The 14,931-nt window shown below is 40.9% G+C and overlaps 1 protein-coding gene and 1 long non-coding RNA gene across 2 annotated transcripts in view; both read left to right on the top strand.

The window, feature by feature from the left end:
* The first annotated feature begins 5,686 nt into the window (after positions 1 to 5,686).
* LOC149978317 (uncharacterized) lies at positions 5,687 to 9,102 on the top strand. The gene is made up of 4 exons (XR_016486322.1): positions 5,687 to 5,954; positions 6,212 to 6,244; positions 6,611 to 6,740; positions 8,630 to 9,102. It is a non-coding gene; the product is annotated as an uncharacterized LOC149978317 (long non-coding RNA).
* A 4,163-nt stretch (positions 9,103 to 13,265) lies between these two features.
* LOC110488957 (glutathione S-transferase P) overlaps positions 13,266 to 14,931 on the top strand; it is an 18,367-nt gene continuing 16,701 nt past the window's right edge. The window contains exon 1 of the mRNA XM_021561454.3: positions 13,266 to 13,686. Coding sequence (XP_021417129.1) covers position 13,686 — 1 coding nt within the window. The 5' untranslated portion in view covers positions 13,266 to 13,685. The remainder of the gene's footprint in view (positions 13,687 to 14,931) is intronic.

Here is a 14,931-nt window from a genome sequence, read left to right as displayed (position 1 = left end):
ATTTAAATATTGTATTTCATAGGAAGTCTTTCCATAGGATGTTCTTAGACACTGTAAATAAAGTTTATTCTAGCTCCATAACTAACATTTCAGTCATGGTGGAATTTTCTCTTTTTAATGATCTATTTTTTGAGTAGAACAGAAATAGTCGAAAGCGAATGTTTGTTTGCATATGAAAATCGATAGCTGCTGTGTAATAAAAAAAGGCTTGAGATAAGCAATGGGAAACCTCATACAATATATCTCACAACACAGTATGTAATATTATCAGAGACCTCTCCACTAATTTTGGATAGATGCACCAACTATTTCTTGGGGACAAGCTTACATCATCATTTTTTTTTTGTTACAATAGGATATTCTTCACATTTAAGCTATGTATTTTCATATACCCATATATGTGATTTTATTTTGATGGCTATAATTACATAATTGTACATTGAGATGATCTAGAAACTATACAGTGATGCATATTTTTAACCTGTTTTCTATATAAAATGCCTTTGGAAAAATGCAGAGTTGGATTGATTTTGTTGTATAACAATCATGTTTTGAGTAAATGTAAGACCAAGGTATTAAGTAGCAAAACCCAGATTTGGGACCAGACAAGTACTCCATAGAGAGTCTGGTGAACATTAGCACTATATAAAATGACAACCTTAGGGAGTGAAAATACTCTCTCCTCCTCTTTGGGCACATAATGCAAATTATTATGAGAAAATAAACATTGTGTAATATAAATCCAACATAATACATGTTGTATTAAGATCATGTTTTGTCATGAGTAAATGTAATACTAAGATATTAGGCAGCAAAGCCATTATATAGAGTATATACCTGGTAGTAGAGCATCACCATGAGGAGAAAAGTAAAGACACTTACTGTACATACGGTATGTTCCTGGCAACCAGTCGGATCCGGTAGCAGCTGGTTTTTCTCAGCTAGAGGGCAGTAGTGCGCTATAGAAGATTAGGATTTTTGACACTTACGCTGCATTTGTCAGCAAGTGAGAAGTAGGAAATTACCACATAAGACTGGGAAAAATCCAGTTGAACGGCCCTCCAATTGATAATTACTAACGGGAAACTCATCCTCATCCTGAGCGCCCACTTCTCCCACATGCTGAAATGATCCCGATTACAGCATTTTCAGCAGTTAAATGCAACTATAAAACATTATTTATAAAAAGCTATGTATTAATATTGTTTTTGAACACTATCATTTCTTTACAAGCATGATAGCTGTAGTTTTAGTTAACGCAGCCAATCTGCGTTTCTTAACAAGTTCAAAGCATAATAGTGATGATTTAACCGGTAAATTCCTACCTCCCTCTTGGTTATGAACGCAGCATTAGGTCACAATTGCAGATAAAGCAAACAACACTGATGCTTCCCTTTTACTGTTTAGGCTGTATTTTCAGGATATTTGTATATTTACGTTTTTACATTTTAGTCATTAGCGGACACTCTTATCCAGAGCGACTTACAGTTAGTGCATTCATCTTAAAATGGCTAGGTAGGACAGCCACATATCACAATCATACTGTAGTAAGTACATTTTTACTCAATAAAGCAGCTATCAGTAAAGTCAGAGCTAGGAAGGGGTGAAGTGCAAGTGTTTGTTCACCAAAATCTTTAAACAAAATAAATTGGTCGGGGTGAGGAGGGAGTGCGAGGGGGAAGTTTTGGGATTATTTAAGATACTCTGTGAAGAGGCAGGGTTTCAGATGTTTTCGGAAGATTTGCAGGGACTTGCAGGGACTTTGCTGTCCTAGCTTCAGGGGGAATCTAGTTCCACCATTGGGGTGCCAGGACAGAGAAGTACTTGGACTGGGCTGACCGGGAGTTGCCCTCCCATAGGGGTGGCAAGACCAAGAGACCAGAGGTGGCAGAACGGAGTGCTCGGGGTGGTGTGTATTGTTTGAGCAGGACAGTTTCTCTTGATGCTCTGTAGGTAAGCACCATGGTCTTGTAGTGGATGCGAGGTTCGACTGGAGGCCAATGGAGTGTGCGGAGGAGCAGAGCGACATGGGAGAACTTGGGAAGGTTGAAAACCAGGCGGGCTGAAGCGTTCTGGTTAAGTTGCAGGGGTTTGGTGGGGAGCCCAGCCAACAGCGAGTTTCAGTAGTCCAGACTGGATTAGGAACTGCGCCGCTTCCTGTGTGAGGTAGCATCGTATTCTACAGATGTTGTAGAGCATGAATTTGCAGGAGTGAGTCACTGCTTTGATGTTTGCAGAGAATGACAGGGCATTGTCAAGGTTCACGCCAAGGTTCTTTGCACTCTGGGAGAGGGACACCGTGGAGTTGTCAACTGTGATGGAGAGTTCTCTGAACAGGGTGGCCTTCCCCCGGGAGGAAGAGCAGCTCCGTCTTGTCGAGAATGAGCTTGATGTGGTGGGCACACATTCAAGCTGAGATATCTGCCAGGCACGCAGAGATGCATGTCGCCACCTGGGAGACAATGTGAGGATATGACAGAGCCAAGTGATTTGGTGTATAGAGAGAAGAGGAGAGAGCCTAGAACCGAGCTCTAGGGGACACCAGTAGTGGGAGTATGTGGTGCAGACACGTGGTGTAGATTTAAAAACTCTGTAGTTGTAGTTTCAAGTCAATATCCAAAGACAATGTTTGCAAGGGCAGAAGAGGAAGAAGAAGTGAAACAGTTTCAGGAGTTTAATTTGGTTAACACGTCCAATACAGCATACATAATCTGCAAGATAATAACTCTAAAACACACCTGTCCTGAAATTAAAGTGTAGACATTTCGAATGAAACGTGCAGTTTTTGCAATTGATTGAATTGTGGCCTAACACTCGCTTATTGTACGTAATTGACATAATTGCTCAACCAATGTATTACCGTGTCACACCCTGACCTTAGAGATCCTTTTTATGTCTCTATTTTGGTTTGGTCAGGGCGTGAGTTGGGGTGGGCATTCTATGTTTTTGTGTTCTATGTTTTCTATGCTTTTTATTTCTGTGTGTTTGGCCGGGTGTGGTTCTCAGGCAGCTGTCTATCGTTGTATCTGATTGAGAACCATACTTAGGTAGCCTTTTCCCACCTGTGTTTTGTGGGTAGTTGTTTTCTGTTTTTGTGTCTGCACCAGACAGAACTGTTTTGTTCGTGCTCTTTGTTACTGTTATTCAGTGTTCAGTTCAAATAAGAAAGATGAACATGTACCACGCTGCGCTTTGGTCCACACCTTCTTCATACGACAACCTTTACATACTGTGACGTTTCACCAAAGTATTACTGACCTTTCACCAAAGTAATTGAAAAAGCTGTATGTCAGTAAATGTCACTTGCATTCCAGAATATCATCAGATACCTGTACATACAGTACCAGTCAAAAGTTTGGACACACCTAACAAAAACACTGGTCCTTGCATTGGATGCACGTGATGTTGAACTGGATCCTCTGGCCTACGCCTGCCAGAAAGCAACTGCGGTTATAGTCGTCAACTGTATTACTATTTTGGCTGAGTCATTCACAGGTCGGCTAGGGATATCTTGTATCTGATGATATACAGTACCAGTCAAAAGTTTGGACACCTACTCATTCCAGGATTTTTCTTTATTTTTACTATTTTCTACATTGTAGAATAATAGTGAAGACAAACTGTGAAACAACACATAATATGGAATCATGTAGTAAGCAAAAAAGTGTTAAACAAATCAAAATGTATTTTATATTTGAGATTCTTCAAAGTAGCCACCCTTCGCCTTGATGACAGCTTTGCACACTCTTGGCATTCTCTCAACCAGCTTCATGAGGTAGCCATTCAATTAATGCATTTCAATTAGCAGGTGTGCATTGTTAAAAGTTAATTTGTGGAATTTCTTTCCTTAATGCTTTTGAGCCAATCAGTTGTGTTGTGACAAGGTAGGTGTCATGTACTGTCATGTTGTGTCTTGTCTCTGTCCTTTCCCTTCACCCTGTCTCCCTCTGCTGGTCGTTGTTAGGTTACCTTTTCTCCCCCGCTTTCCCCCAGCTGTTCCTTGTCTCCTCTGACTACCCATTCACCCCGTTTCCCACCTGTTCCCTTTTTCCCTCTGATTAGGTCCCTATATCTCTCTCTGTTTCTGTTCCTGTCCTTGTCGGATTCTTGTTTGTTGTGTTTCATGCCTGAGCCAGACTATCGTCATGTTTGCTGTAACCTTGTCCTGTCCTGTCGGAATCTGCCGGTCTATCTGAGCCTACCTATGTTTGGTTATTAAAGAAGCTCTGTTTAAGTTAGTTCGCTTTTGGGTCCTCATTCACTCACCTTAACAGTAGGGTTGGCATACAGAAGATAGCCCTATTTGGTAAAAGACCAAGTCCATATTATGGCAAGAACAGTTCAAATAAGCAAAGACAAACATCAGTCCATCATTAGTTTAAGACATGAAGGTCAGTCAATCCGTAAAATGTCAACAACTTTTAAAGTTTCTTCAAGTGCAGTCGCAAAAATCATCAAGTGCTATGATGAAACTGGCTCTCATGAGGACTGCCACAAGAAATGAAGGCACAGTGTTAACTCGAACGCAGAGGATAAGTTCATTGGAGTTAGCAGTCTCAGAAATTGCAGCCCAAATAGATGCTTCACAGAGTTCAAGTAAGACACATCTCAACATCAGCTGTTCAGAGGAGACTGTGTGAATCAGGCCTTCATGGTCAATTGATGCAAAGAAACCACTATTAAAGGACACCAATAAGAAGAAGAGACTTACTTGGGCAAAGAAAAAAGAGCAATGGACATTACACAGGTGGAAATCTGTTATTTTGTCTGATGTCCAAATGTGAGATTTTTGCTTCCAACCGCCGTGTCTTTGTGAGACGCAGAGTAGGTGAACGGAGGATCTCCGCATGTATGGTTCCCATCGTGAAGCATGGAGGAGGAGGTGTGATGGTGTGGGTGTGATTTATTTAGAAATCAAGGCACACTTAACCAGCATGGCTACCACAGCATTCTGCAGCGATACGCCATCCCATCTGGATTGCGCTTAGTGGGACTATCATTTGTTTTTCAACAGGAGAGTGACCCAACACACCTCCAGAATGTGTGAGGGCTATTTGACCAAGAAGGAGAGTGATGGAGTCTTGCATCAGATGACCTGGCCTCCACATTCACCCAACCTCAGCCCAATTGAGATGGTTTGGGATAAGTTGGACCGCAGAGTGAAGGAAAAGCAGCCAACAAGTGCTCAGCATATGTGGGAACTCCTTCAAGACTGTCAGAAAATCATTCCAGGTGAAGCTGGTTGAGAGAATGCCAAGAGTGAGCAAAGCTGTCATCAAGGAAAAGAGTGGCTACTTTGAAGAATCTCAAATATAAAATACATTTGATTTGTTTAACACTTTTTTGGTTACTACATGATTCCATATGTGTTATTGCCTAGTTTTGATGTACTATTATTACACAACATAGAAAATAGTAAAAATAAAGAAAAACCCTTGAATGAGTAGGTGTGTCCAAACTTTTGACTGGTACTGTATATCATCAGATACAAGATATCCCTAGCCGACCTGTGAATGACTCAGCCAAAATAGTAATACAGTTGACGACTATAACTGCAGTTGCTTTCTGGCAGGCGTAGGCCAGAGGATCCAGTTCAACATCACGTGCATCCAATGCAAGGACCAGTCATGTTTTTGCTTGTGCAACTCCCCAGACAGCAAAGCATGAGTCATTGTGACTCCCTAGCCTGGTCCCAGATCTGTTTGTGCTGTAAAGTCAATGCCTATGGTCCTTGTCAAAGGCAAGACAGCACAAACATATCTGGCACTAAGCAAAGCGCTCTGTGAAGTGAAGCGAACATAGCATTGCAGAAAATGACACCGTCTATTGTAATACATAACCAACTCTCCAGCATTTTCACAATCTGAACGTGCATGTCAAAATAACAAACCAACAAGTTAAAAAATCTCGCCCTAACTATACTTGACTCTACAAACTACAGCCGATAACAGAGAGTAAGTGAATGCACAGAAACACTTAATCTACTGGTCTTGCCTGTTTAGTTATAGATGATTGTTGATTTGTATAAAAAGGGTAAAAAACATACACATTCCATAGATTTCTGCAGTTGCTGCTGGATATGCTGTAGGCAACTGACAATAAAGAAAATAGACTTTGTACTGTGGACCACTATATGTAGTGTGAAGAGACTTAAAAAAATAAAAATAAATATTCCTAATAATTACTGGGGGGGGGTTTGTTTTCTTTTTAGTGTCTTTCACGCTCACATATCTTCCGGTTCGAGGTATGTTGACCCGATCAATGTTCCACTATAATTTAATGAACTTTTAAGTTATGAAAATGGACAGCTATTGAAGTCCAAAATACTGTAGTCAACCTTTAACCTGGTTGCCAGTCTGTTTCTGCTCTCTTGCCAACTCCTTATGGAAATGTCATGTCAAACTTGGCTATTGAAGTAACTTTTTAACCTTTTCTTTGAAACAACACAGAAACAATTATTGATGTGCCTAAACAGAACATAAACAGAACATTTTATTTTGCCCTAAACTCTGTTTGTAACCTTGTTGTAAGAACTAGACATCCTGGTGTGCTAGAAGTAGGCCCTACAATGTTTTCATTTGGTAGAGATTGTTTGTCTGAGCAATAACAGGTTATGCTGAGGTCATCCGAGTGATGCTCAAAGACCAAGGGGCAGAGTTTGACAAGAACGTTGTCACCATGGCGATGTGAATGGAGGGCACTCTCAAAGCCAGCTGTGTGAGTCTCTGACTACTACCAAGGTAACCTGTGTACCCTAGTCAAGTCATGTTATTGCATTTCACCTCACTTTTACAGTACATGCAAACAAAAATGTCTTCATGAATGCAGATTTATCTGGGAAGGGAGTAACCTTTGAAAAAGATTAACCTTCAAGCATTTTATAAATGTGTATCCTGATGATGTGGGCTCTTAATATCAATCAATTGAAATTAATGTTGCTGTTTTACACAAGGTCTCTAGGACCAGCTTATAATAAAAACATTTTTTTTTATTGAAAAACAGTAATTTTGACTGAGTTTTATTAGCACTATGGGTTCACTACTCACTGTAAAAATTCTGCAAAGCTACTTGCAAAAATGCTGCAACACCCCCGAGGGCTTGTTCAACTTGCCCTGATCTGGGCATTGGCTGAATGTTTACTGAAACATCCTTGACAATGTCCTCCTAACAAGGCAGTTTAGATAGCAACTTAGCAAACATGACACTGGCATCCCGGGCTTCTAAGCAACAACACCCATGTGGGCCTTACTGAGACAAAGAGAGCCCTTAACAAGCTCCATAGGGGGAAGATGATGGATGCAAGATCAGCCAAACGGATCCTGACAATAATACAAAATACAGCTACAACAAATACTGTCTCATAGCTCATGCACAAGGCGTTGTGAATGCACTTATGTATTCATAGAAGGTGTTCTCAGAATCATGAATTTGAACTTTTAGATGCTAGGTGATTGAGGAAGTGACAAGTTAGATTTTTGAATTAGGATTAGAAGTGAAGTGCCCAATGCAGCAATTTTTTATATATATCAATATCAAATCATTTCTGGGTAACATTTAAAGTACCTTACTGTAATAGTTTTCCATCAATAGCTTTTTTATTAAAAAACGATTTTTCAAATGAGAATTTTGCTGAGACTGTCTAGGACTTGTCTGTGTGGGGAGGGGAAAACTTAAAACTATCTGTTATTGGCAGAGAGGTTTGGAACTCTCTTTGTTATTAGTCTATTAACCAATTTACCACCTGCTGTTGTCACCAGGCAAACTGAAACTCCTGCCCATGCAAACAGGCTGATTAGAAAGTCCTTTGTAGATTGCATTTTCAACCAGCATCAATCAGGAAATAACCCAATAAAAAATTATCACACTTTAAGTGTTAGTTTCATCAGCTGTTGTATAATATGATACAGAACACAGGAAAACAGAATTTTGACTGCACTGGGACTTCAGTTCTTTGGTCAGCTCCCTACATTTGAAAGCTGTGGCCTCACTCTGTACCAGATCAATGTGGTAAGAAGACATCTCGCACAGAAACATAAAAGCCTGCTTGCAACATAATGAGATTCCTATTGACTCACCCATTATGTGTAATATGTCTTGCTCAATATCTGTATCATAGTATAGTGAATTAAAGTCCTAGTACAGAAGTAGTAGAGTAGGACTAAAGTATTGACTATAGGAAACATAGCTACTTACCTACTGTAACCACAATGCAGATTTGATTGAATTGAGCCCTAAATTGATGAAAAATGATATTTGGTTCCCTAGGACTCCGGTAAAGAGGGGTACCTTAAGGCACTGCCAACAGATCTCATGCCCTTTGAGAAAACCCTGTCCAGAATAAAATAAGCTTTCTGGTTGACAACAAAATACATGTATTTCTGTTATCAAATTATCATCAAAGACGTCAACTGGCATAGATTGTACATGGTAGTAGGGGGTAGGGAGGGACTAGGGGTTGTTTCATAGACTTCTGATAGACTGTACATGGTGGTAGTGGGTAGGGAGGGACTAGGGGATATTTCATAGACTTCTGATAGACTGTACATGGTGGTAGTGGGTAGGGAGGGACTAGGGGTTGTTTTGGACTGGGACTTCTCATGTTCTCATGGTCTCTTCCTTTTTCTTGAAGATGTCCTTAGCTGACTACGCCCTCATACTCCTGCTGATCCACCACCAAGTCCTCAGCCCCCCCTGCTTTGATGCCTTGCCCTCCTTCCAGAAGTACACGAGGAGGTTGTGTGCCCGACCCAATCTGCATGCTTACCTCGAAAGTGAGGACTTCAAGAACAGACCCATCATTCCTGGGAAGAGAGCCTAAAGTGCATGTTGCCCTAGTCCTCTTACTGTACCTCAATATTATATCATATCCAATATGCCTCAATATTATCAAAGCATGTATACATTCAACCAGAATGGATCACCCTGCATTGTAATGTGGCAGTTTATTTAGTACTGTGTGTCTTGGAGTATGTCTCTTGCTGAAATATTTTGTATATAATCTCCTTTTCCAAGTAGAATAAGTTGTCGTGACGTTGTATTAGTTAATGTGACGACTGTTGCTTATCGAATGATTAAAGGTTTCTAATTGTGTGATTAACTGAATCAAGCTATTATTAACTCATTAACCTGGGGCACCATGGGAAAATTAGTTTTATTGAGTTTCTATTTCCCAAATTAACTCAAAGAATATCAGAATATCGATTTTACAACAGCCGCTAATTAACCAGTTACCTCTACAGTCTCATTCTGAACGTCGCATAATCCGGGGATCTGCATGGACCCGGGTCTCACCAATGAGTTCGTACCACACCAATCTTAGTTGAGTATTTATTTACTACAAAGCTAAAATTATGATAAAAGATATACATACACAAAAACACCTTCTAGGCTAATGATTAGAACTTAGTATAATGGGCCAACACACTATGGCGCGTGTTACCCAAAATGGGGATTTAAAAGAGAGAGAAAAAGAGAAAGTACATGAGAGAAATATATATTTGGGTGAATTTGTCAGCTATGCTTATTCTAACCCTAGCCTTGCCCCAAACTGCCGCTCTTATGGGTCAGAATATAATGATGTAATTACGTGGGGAAGGTCTCCGTGGGTTCTCCGCGTGGACCGTTCAGGCTGCTCAATGACGCACTTCTCCAGTGCAACTCTTTGGTTGTCCTCACGATGTCAGTGTCCTTTTGGCCTAGGAGTCTGTTCCCTCACCCTTGCTCTGGAAGGGCTCTTATGAGGACAGACAGCTCTGTAGCTCAGAGCTCACAGCGTAGGAATGAAACCGTGTAGATACCCCGATTCGATGAGGAGTGGAGGCTAGGTGGTTCGACTTGAATTCACCCGCTTAGACACAGCTACTCATCCGTAGCTTGGGTAGAAAATTATTTCTTTGTCTTCAAACTTGTGTTGTGTTTTGGATTCGTTGACTTTTTTAGACCTCGGCTGCAGCTTGGGTCACTTAGTCTTATCTGTAAATTCTTCACTCACAGGTTTTATACCCTCGGGTCAGAAGTGGGCGCAACCGCCTTTAGGGCAATTCTCTGGGCACACCAAGTTAGAAGGCAAGGTCTAGATTTTACTCAAATCCAATTTTAGACAACTAACTTCACCTTTCATCTTTACCAAAGCATTCTCTTTGATTTGAACATTTTCCACACAACGTACAATCTATAAACATCAAACATATACTAGGTAAACTGTTGACGTTACAATGTTTTCGTAATAACGTAATCTATTAACCTTTAATAACAGAACAAAAATGACATACATTTTCATATTCCATCTATCGTCATGACCACCATTGTGGCTGACGGAAACCATTGTTCCAAAGTCCCTTTATTTCATGTTTAATGTTCTGAGGCTGGTTCTCCGTAGTAACAGGACAAAGGAATTTGTCTGTGGCTTAAGATTTACCATGGGCGTGAGGGGTCATAAAACCCCCACATCTTCAGACCCCTAGATCTCTCCTTCTCTGTTGGGGTTGAGAGATAATCTGTAGGGTTGGGGTCTCCTGTAACCTGACCAGGACAGTCATGACAAAGTGATGCTGAATCCTATTGGCACTTGTAGAGAAAATTAACTGAAATGCTGCCTCAAGTATTGCATTACAAACACCAGCTCAACTTACATACTGTAAGAGCCAGTTATGGTTGTTGTCAAGTGTCAAATGAAAAAAGAGCGTGAGAGACTGTACAGGGAGGAGGATCAGGTGTAGTATTTGCAGTCTTATATAGTGAGCATTTACTTTACTACAATATGAATATACAGTTGAAGTCAGAAGTTTACATACACTTAGGTTGGAGTCATTAAAACTCATTTTTCAACCACTCCACAAATTTCTTGTTAACAAACTATAGTTTGGCAAGTCTGTTAGGACATCTACTTTGTGTATGACACAAGTAATTTTTCCAACAATTGTTTACACACAGATTATTTCACTTATAATTCACGGTATCACAATTCAAATGGGTCAGATATTTACATACACTAAATTGACTGTGCCTTTAAACAGCTCGGAAAATTCCATAAAAATGTAATGGTTTTAGAGGCTTCTGATAGGCTAATCAACATCATTTGAGTCGATTGGAGGTGTAGCTGTGGATGTATTTCAAGGCTTCCCTTCAAACTCACTGCCTCTTTGCTTGACATCATGGGAAAATCCAAAGAAATCAGCCAAGACCTCAGAAGAAAAATTATAGACCTCCACAAGTCTGGTTCATCCTTGGGAGCAATTTCCAAATGCCTGAAGGTAGCACGTTCATATGTACAAGCAACAGTACGCAAGTATAAACACCATGGGACCACACACCTTCATACCACTCAGGAAGGAGACGCGTTCTGTCTCCTAGAGATGAATGTACTTTGGTGACGAAAAGTGCAAATCAATCGCAGAACAACAGCAAAGGACCTTATGAAGATGCTGGAGGAAACAGGTACAAAAGTATCTATATCCACAGTAAAACAAGTCCTATATCGACATAACCTGAAAGGCCGCTCAGCAAGGAAGAAGCCACAGCTCCAAAACCGCCATAAAAAAGCTAGACTACGGTTTGCATCTGCACATGGGGACAAACATTGTACTTTTTGGAGAATTGTCATCTGGTCTGATGAAACAAAAATAGAACTCTTTGGCCATAATGACCATTGTTATATTTGGAGGAAAAAGGGGGATGCTTGTGTAACAGTATAGACTTTACGTCCGTCCCCTCGCCCCAACCTGGGCTTGAACCAGGGACGTTCTGCACACGTCAACAGTCACCCTTGAAGCATCGTTACCCATCGCTCCACAAAAGCCGCGACTCTTGCAGAGCAAGGGGAACCACTACTTCAAGGTCTCAAAGCGAGTGATGTAACCGATTGAAACGCTGTTGGCGCGCACCACCGCTAACTAGCTAGCCATTTCACATCAGTTACACTCCCCCCACTTTTGACCTCCTCCTTTTCCGCAGCAACCAGTGATCCGGGTCACGGCACCAATGTAACAGTATAGACTTTACGTCCATCCCCTCACCCCGACCTGGGCGCGAACCAGGGACGCTCTTCACACATCAACAGTCACCCTCGAAGCATCGTTACCCATCGCTCCACAAAAGCTGCGGCTCTTGCAGAGAAAGGGGAACCGCTACTTCAAGGTCTCAAAGCGAGTGACGCCACTGATTGAAACACTATTAGCGCGCACCACTGCTAACTAGCTAGCCATTTCATATCGGTTACACTTGCAAGCCAAAGAACACCATCCCAACCGTGAAGCACGGGGGTGGCAGCACCATGTTGTGTGGGTGCTTTGCTGCAGGAGGGACTGGTGCACTTCACAAAATAGATGGCATCATGAGGTAGGAAAATTCTGTGGATATATTGAAGCAACATCTCAAGACATCAGTCAGGAAGTTAAAGCTTGGTCAAAAATGGACAATGACCCCAAGCATACTTACAAAGTTGTGGCAAAATGGCTTAAGGAAGACAAAGTCAAGGTATTGGAGTGGCCATCACAAAGCCCTGACCTCAATCCTATAGAAAATTTGTGAGCAGAACTGAAAAAGTGTGCGCGAGCAAGGAGGCCTACAACCTGACTCAGTTACACCAGCTCTGTCAGGAGGAATAGGCCAAAATTCACCCAACTTATTGTGGGAAGCTTGCGGGAGGCGACCCAAAACATTTGACCCAAGTTAAACAATTTAAAGGCAATGCTACCAAATACTAATTGAGTGTCTGTAAACTTCTGACCCACTGGGAATGTGATGAAAGAAATAAAAGCTGAAATAAGTCATTCTCTCTACTATTATTCTGACATTTCACATTCTTAAAATAAATTGGTGATCCTAACTGACCTATGACAGGGAATTTTTTTCTAGGATTAAATGTCAGGAATTGTGAAAAACAGAGTTTAAATGTATTTGGCTAAGGTGTATGTAAACTTCCGACTTCAACTGTAGGTCCAATCTTTGGATATAGACTCAATGCCTTGACGGAAGGTGTGTGTTTTTTTGTTTATGTCTCTGGAAGGTTATTTGTGCCAACACTGTATGGGGTACATGTGAACAGTAGAGGACTACTGCAGACAACTCATTAAAGAAGACACATTGGTCCTAGGAAATGCCAACTTTATGAAGCTCAATTTTACAACAAGCTGTGTGTTGGCCTAATGTCAGCATGCATGGAATGTAAGGACAGTTGAACTGAAGCATGGTTCTCATGGACTAGGCCTCGGGGCAAGATATTTCTTGGAAGCTCACATAAGAATCTTGATATGACTTCAAGATACAGTAGGGAAGAGCAGTGCAGGATGACTCTGGCTGGCTACAAAAGCCTTTCATTCAGACTTTAATTAGATTTGACCAAAACCTAGAAACTAGTCTGACCATTGCAATTTCAACTAGTTTGAAAATAAACATAGCCTTGTATAGTATTAGGACATTGGGACTTCTTTGGACTTGAAAGCAACCCTTGAGACTACACGAAATTAGTTTTGCTTTTGTATCAGGTTACCATTATTGATTTAGGCTATAGCACATTGGGATCCTTCAATTCAAGGTAACAACGTAACTAACTTGTAAGTCAGTATGACTTTGCAGAAAGTGACAGATGTGGGCGTGTAGTTGGGAGTTTAGAAAGGGACAACCCCCCATTCCATTTTCAAACGTGTTCATTTCACTGGTCACTGTCAGAGCCACTGCACCACAAAAGTAAGTACCTAGCTTTAGACAACAATTGCAAAATATAGTTCCGTTATAAGAAATAAAGCGATGTGCAATAGATGGCTAGGACTTTAGAATTTATACTGCGCACAGTCAGATGTTTGTTCTATAGTCGGTCGTGCACGCGGGCGAGCTTTTGCCTTTGAATTAGGTTAACTTTAACTAGCCTACCTTGCCATTAAATTCATTTTGCAACTAAAACTGATCCTCGACGGTATACGAAAAATAAGACCAATAGCTAGCTAGTTGGAAGTTATGCTAATTTATTGGCTAAACCTGGGTTATGTAGCTAGTTAGCTAACTGAACAACAGATTGTTCTCCCACCCAGTTATGCATGGTGGTTGACAGTTGGAATTTTTTTATTTTCAGAATTCATTCAAGTTTCATATTCGAGGATATCTATGCTTGAGTTGGTTGAAGTGCTGTCAGACTGACTGGGTGAATTTGAGCTTCCTGGCTAGCTAAACTAGGGGTGTATTCATTAGTATGATTCCGTTGCAAACGTAACGTTTTGCAACGAAAATGAGTTGATATTGGCCAAACTCGGGTAGATCCCTCCCCGTTTAGTGACATTTACTCTGGTTGCTTCCGTTTGTTTCCTAGAGTAAACGTTTTGCAAAGGAATCTGACGAATGAATACACCCCTGACATAGCCCGGATGCTTGATATGCAAAAATGCCACATACGCCAGATTGACCACACTTCTAGATTTGTTTGCTAACAAAAACAATCATTTATTCAAATAAGGGCATGGGCTTTTCACATGCAAATAGCATTTACAACTTGGCCTATACTCAAGCAATAAGGCATCTCGGGGGGTTGTGGTATATGGCCAATATACCAGGGCTAATGGCTGTTCTTACGCGCGGCTCAACGCAGAGTGCCTGGATACAGCCCTTAGCCGTGATAAATTGGCAATATACCACAAACCCCTGAGGTGTCTTATTGCTATTATAAACTGGTTACCAACGTAATTAGAGCAGTAAACATGCATGGTTTGTTATACCCGTGGTATACCATCTGATATTAAAAATAAAACATGTTTTTTTAAATTCCTGTTCTGAGCATCTGAGATTTACTATGCAATCTGACACACGTCAAATCAGTTTCCTTGATCTTCTGATCTTGGGTGAAGATAATGTTCTATACACTGATATTTACAGGAAACCTACTGATCGTAACAGTTTGAGGGCTCACTGTTGTCACCCACTTATCTTAAAAAACAGTTTGCC

This window comes from Oncorhynchus mykiss, chromosome 14, assembly GCF_057628025.1.
Source record: "Oncorhynchus mykiss isolate SJ-2025 chromosome 14, ASM5762802v1, whole genome shotgun sequence".
NCBI classification, from domain to species: Eukaryota; Metazoa; Chordata; class Actinopteri; order Salmoniformes; family Salmonidae; genus Oncorhynchus; species Oncorhynchus mykiss.
This window is presented reverse-complemented; position numbering and strand designations above follow the sequence as displayed.